Raw genomic sequence first — 6,200 nt, forward strand, 5'->3', positions numbered from 1 at the left:
CTCTGGTACCATAAAAACAGACCCCAGATAAGGCTGAGTATGTGTTTCATTGCAAAGGAAAAGCAAATTGACTTTTTTTAAAATCCCCTTTGCAAAATTTGTGCATATTTTCCATGTTTGAAGGGTAAAAGCTTCCAGCACGTCAGATTTTATTGCTTTTGCATTTATAGCATGAACTATGCTAAAAAAACCTAACATTTTTGACATTAGAAGAACATAGTACAACCCACATTTTTATTACACAGTTAACAAAGGAAGCAATTTTTACAAATGCACTTCATATAAGAATATTTTTTATACAGAAAATAGGTCTCTTACACAATTTACAGAGGAGCATTTTGGCTTTCTGTTTCTGAATATAGTACGCTTGATTACCGGTAAATGTATGCTTCTGTTTTATACAATAAGCCAAACAACAGGGCAGTTTAGATTATCACCGTAGATCTGCACAAGGCTGTTAAGACAACATAGATGTATATAGTTATAGAACCCTTTAGAATAAGCAGACCATTCAAGTATTTAAACACTCGTTATAGAGATTCTTTAAAAAAAAAATTAGAAAGTATTTTCATAACTCACACCACAAATTTGTGTCAAGGTACACTGGCAAGAACCTTAACATGGCAGCATTTCAGTGTGATTATAAACCTTTCATTACTTAACATAGTTCTTGGCATAAAGACCTCATTGAATGAAAGTATTTAACCTACACTTTCTGAAAATGAACTCTGAAGTAAAATACTGTACTGATGGTGTATAATACACATAACACTAAATATATTAAGTATATAACATATATATATATACTTAATTTAAAATTCAACAGTCAGTTCTAAGGTCATAATTTAAGGAACAGCAAAACCCAGTAAAGTAGTGACAGAACATGAGACAACTGAAAGACAAAAGAAGAGACAACTGAAAGACAGGCATATGTCTATAATGACAAACATATATTTACAGATTTAGGGTAAAGTGCAAAGACTAAGCACTTTTACACTCATCCATTTTAATGGAGATTTAATTAGCTACTTAACTCTCCTGCTGACAGATCTTAAAGAGTTTAATCTTGCATTGTGCCTATACTCCCAATTTTTGCAAAATAATAATAATAATAATAATAATAATGGTGAACTCAAAGCACAAACACAAAATCATACTGTTGGTTTTATGATATAATTATGGCATTTAAGACTCTGTAGTGCTATGACCTTTATAACTAATACCTTTTTGAGTCCTCCAGAAGTTATTCTGGAGTACAGTGACTTAGATGATAGCTCGTTCAAGCAGGCTTTTAAGACAACTGCCAAATAATTTGCTAACACAGATGGGTTGTATTGCTCCATTGTTGACTAATAAGGCTGTATCAAATAATAGTTCCCATCACAACCTTTTTGCTCCCCAAGGTATAAGAAATGAAAGTGTAGCCATTTCACTTTTCTACCATTAATTTTGCAGCCCAAAGGGTAGAGAACACACAAACTAACATACGGTAAGGAATCACATTGTACTGGGTCACATGGACGAAAAGATTTTTAAAGAAATCATCATTCCAGTGACTTTGCAAACTCAGCATAGTCAATGTAGCCATCATTATTTTTATCATCATCATGCAAGACGCCGTCTATCAAACTAATTAACTCCTCATCTTTCATCGTCTGGGTGTGTTCTCCACCTTCCTACAGGGAAAGGGGAAAAAAAAGATGGATTGGTTTCAGCAGATGAGCATATTTGGAAATCAGAATGTTCCCACTCAATATTCTGCCCTTGAAGGCTGCACTTGGGTTTCCTAGAAATCAGCTAATGAAGGCTAGAAAAAAGTTAAGTGGGCCAGAAAGATTCAGAAAGGTACAAAATAAGATTTTCAATTTGACAGTCTATCAAAGCAGCGCTGCAGCTCCTCCGCCCACTCACCCCCCCAAACCAGGCCACACTTAAAAACCATTAGCAAGTTTTGTAATCTACGGGTTATTTAAAATTTGGTCTAGCGTGGAATCTTTGAGAGAGCTGATCCCCAAGGGATAAGTCTTTGGATTAAACTGCCACTATATACATATGCATTGGGACGCGGGTGGCGCTGTGGGTTAAACCACAGAGCCTAGGGCTTGCTGATCAGAAGGTCGGCGGTTCAAATCCCCGGGATGGGGTGAGCTCCCGTTGCTCTGTCCCTGCTCCTGCCAACCTAGCTGTTCGAAAGCACATCAAAGTGCAAGTAGATAAATACCGTGTTTCCCCAAAAATAAGACATTGTCTTATATTTATTTTTCCTCAAGAAGACACACTATGGCTTATTTTCAGGGGATGTCTTATTTTCATTACGCGTCCAGCCTGGCCTCTTCCTTGATGCCCTCCAGAACTGAGCCTATCACTATGTCTTATTTTCAGGGTATGGCTTATATTGTGCAAATGCTTAGAAATCCTGCTACGGCTTAATTTATGGGTATGTCTTATTTTCGGGGAAACAGGGTAGGTACTGCTCTGGCGGGAAGGTAAACAGCGTTCCCGTGCACTAGTCTGGTTCACCAGAAGCGGCTTAGTCATGCTGGCCACATGACCCAGAAGCTGTATGCTGGCTCCTTCGGCCAGTAAAGCGAGATGAGCGCCGCAACCCCAGTCATCCACGACTGGACCTAATGGTCAGGGGTCCTTTTACCTTTATATACATATGCAAAATGTTATAGACATTTCCATATATATTAAAAGATAAGCTTGCTCACGGACACCACTCACCAGTCTATCAGATTTTCTGTACCAGGAAATTAGTGCTCACCTCTTTGTGTACATGTGAAATGGCAGTGGCAAGTTCAAGCCCATCAAGCAGATTGTTGCCATCGTAGTCGTGCATTTTGAAGTAATGAAGCTGCAGCTCTTGTGGCGACATCTCAGATTCTGGTTTGTCAATGACGCCTTCTAAATGTTCCATGATGTGGCTGCAGAGTAAGAATACGACGAATCTCAGTGCGCACAGATGCAACCAGACACCAACCAAATGCAATGAACATGCAAGTGTGTGCATGTAGGTAATGCCATGTGCATTTAAAAGCCAGACTTCGATTGAAATGTGGACCGTATCTTCGGAGAGATGGGACCACAGCAGAGAGGAAAGAGAGAACTAATCTTCTCAGCCACACAGTGCAAGACTGCTTGAGCTTCCCCGAGACTATTTACTGTATATATATATTAAAAGCATGTTAGTTGCAGTCATGCCAGGTGGACTGCATGAAACAGAGCTTACGAGAGATTTCACAGGCAATATAGCCGTCGGCCATGCCTGCAGGGGCTGATGGGAGTTGTAGTTCAGCCACATTTGGAGGGATAAAGGCTTTCCACACTTGCCTAAACAGAACCCAATGGGTACTGAATGTGCTCAGTAACCACAGCCTGCTGGCTGACTGGTGTGTTTATTTGTGTGTGCGGGGGATGAGACAGAAAGTCAGGTGGGAGGGGAAATGGAATGGGGAAAAGGCATGACCTGCTAGCTGGCACTCTGCACTGGAACATTTTGTTGAATTCAATTCCGCTGATATATCAGATGACTCTTACCATATCAGATCCTCATTTCCCCCACTTATTTATATTGAGTGTGACTGCAGAGAATACATACTCCTTATCTTGTACCATGTTCTTATCAAGACGCATGTTTGCCTGATGACTCCCATCTGCATGGTCCTCTGCAAAAGAGGACACAGAAGAGGCAAGGACTAGGCAACAGAGGAAATATAGTGTAGAAATCCTTGGTTGTATCGTAACAGCCATGGTCCTAGCAAAAAAAAAAAGAGTGACCATTTAGTTGGAAAGGCAGCTAATAAATGTTATGATTAATACATATAAGAATAAAACAACAACTACTACAGTTGTGGGTAACAAACAGGCACTTATACCTTTTAGAGTCTCCATTTCCTTATTCCTCCTACCACCTGTATTTTGGGTTTTCACAACCAAATATGAGTTGCCATGAAAAGCCACGATGAAAATATGTTCTAGGATATCAACTAGGTATTGATGAAAGTTCACAGATGCACAGTACTAAAGCCATCTGCCTATCTATGCCTTCTTACTTCAAGAGGCTGGCTGTGTTATGCTTGCATATTGTTAAATCTCATTTTCAGTAGGGAGTCCAGCATCTGTTAACCAGGAACTTGGTTGGTATTCAACCTTTAGCTAAACACCTGGCAGAGTTCAAAGTAGACTTTCACACAGGTGGAATCGGCAGTCTGGTATGTACATGAAGGAATCAAGGAGCACAGCTGTCTGCCAGGAAGCCTTTGCCTTTCTTGAGATAACATCAAGCTTATTATTGCACAAATTCTGCATATTCACTCAAATGCCAAAGTCTGATTACCTAATTTATTGTGACACTATGTGTAACGTGTCACATTTAAGGTTCTACGTACTTCCTCTTTTCCCATTTTAAACTATTTCCTACTGTAAGCCACTTTGTGCAGATACCTTTTGAACAGCTAAGAACTGTCAATTGCACTTAATGCAATTCAACACACAATGCATAGCAGTCAGTTACTGGGACAAGAGTGTGAATATTAAGAGTTTAACAGGACATAGAATCGGGATGAATTTAAAAGCTAATTGCAGAGGTGGGATTTCCCCTTCCCCTCCAACTTTATCTATTTACTATGGGTACAGCAGCTGTTACTTGCTACAAGGGCCCACTAAATTATCTCCCAACCATACATTTTAATGTAGTCATGCCTGAACCCTTAAAAAAAAGACCAGTGGTTTAGTGGATCTGGAATTTCTAACCATTTTAATATCGATGGGGAGGAAATGCGGTGCGATAGTAACTGAATAGCTCCTAGCATATGGTGGGTGCTAAATACATACCAAACAGAAGTACTACTAGTGTAGTTTCAATTTGTTTGAACCCAAATTTGGGATTTAGCAAGGCACTATCAACAAACCTTTAGACTTTGAAGTACAAAGACAAACATCTAGAAATCGTTCACCCGTTGGCCTTTCCTGCACCACTATGAGCCCCTTGTTAACTCATTCCCCCCTTCCCTTCTTAACCTTTCGGAAGACATTTATCAACACAAAGCATTACATACACAACTTAAGCCCTCTCCCCACTCTCCAGTTCTGCTTGGTAAGCAAACCTTGCACTAATTCCAGCCAACAGCTGGAACAATACAACTGTAATGTGAAGAAATGAAAAGGAAAGCACACATCCTCTCCCCTCTTCCCCGTTTTTTTTAAAAAACTTGCACTCCGCTAATTAAATTTTGGCTAAAAGTCTGGGCATTATTTGATCAGGGATGAGGTTTATAACGGGGAAACAGCTTTCTCACTGGAGCTTTTTTCTTTCTTTCTGTGAGCGGTTTACTCCTATTTATTAACCTGTAAGGTGATTAACATTATTTCCTATGGGGGAGAGGAGAAGAGATATTGAAGACAGCCTGCAACGGCAGGAAAGCGACAGCACATTTCCTCCCTCTCTTTCTTTTTAGAGTTTTAAAAATATTTTTAATGTTAAAAGAATTGGGGCATTCTTATATTTTGTGCGCGCGGAGGGGAATGGGAATAGGTTTCTTTAAACCCACCCACCCCCTGCTATGGCAAAACAAACGCCCATTGGTTTCAACAGGTCTACTCTGAACAGGGCAGACACCTGAGGCAACCTTTTAATATATATATATATATATATATATATATATATATATATATATATATATATATATATATATATATATATATAGGTGGTTGGTCGGTCAGCTTTCCTTTCTGAATAAAAGCTGCCCACCCCGCTTTCAAACGCCGTTCAAGGCAGGAAATTCTGCTTTTAACGGCGCAGCCCCATAGAACTCAACAGGGCTTGGTCCTGCAGCCACTTACGCGGGAGTAAGCCCCACTGACCTCTATGGGTTCTTCTAGGTAAGAGTGCCTTGTTAATGCCTCAGGTGGCAAAAGCCCAGGACAATGGGGACTGGCCCCACCGCCTCACCTGCTCCCAGCGCCGCCAGCTCCTCCTAAGGCGACACCGGACAAAGTTTGGACCTACCCGGCCACCATCGCCTCCTCTCGCGGCCACCCCTCTCGCGCTTGCGTCCTGCCACCGCCCAACTCTCCAGCTATTGGCTTCGGTCGCCTCGGAGTTATACGTCGAACGTCCAGGTGCAGCGGCAAGATACCACGCCCCTTTCTCTCCACTCCCGGCTCCGTGGCCACGCCCCTCCCTCCGATCTCATGAC

General features: G+C 41.0%; 1 protein-coding gene across 4 annotated transcripts; it reads right to left on the reverse strand.

The window, feature by feature from the left end:
- Window positions 1-217: 217 nt before the first annotated feature.
- On the reverse strand, window positions 218-6,200 carry MCFD2 (multiple coagulation factor deficiency 2, ER cargo receptor complex subunit). Of its 4 annotated transcripts, none has more exons than XM_035111164.3 (4): window positions 6,011-6,200; window positions 3,602-3,757; window positions 2,768-2,927; window positions 218-1,676 (listed from the first exon to the last, which is right to left on the reverse strand). In XM_035111164.3, exons 1-4 carry the CDS (start codon window positions 6,019-6,021, stop codon window positions 1,545-1,547), a joined length of 459 nt encoding a protein of 152 aa, XP_034967055.1. In that variant the 5' UTR covers window positions 6,022-6,200; the 3' UTR covers window positions 218-1,544. The 4 variants fall into 4 exon arrangements, with proteins under 4 accessions (XP_034967055.1, XP_034967056.1, XP_034967058.1 ...); XM_035111165.3 differs by having other exon boundaries at window positions 5,954-6,040; XM_035111167.3 differs by having other exon boundaries at window positions 5,866-6,040.

The sequence above is a fragment of the Zootoca vivipara genome, chromosome 3 (genome assembly GCF_965207765.1).
Source record: "Zootoca vivipara chromosome 3, rZooViv2.hap1.1, whole genome shotgun sequence".
NCBI lineage: Eukaryota > Metazoa > Chordata > Lepidosauria > Squamata > Lacertidae > Zootoca > Zootoca vivipara.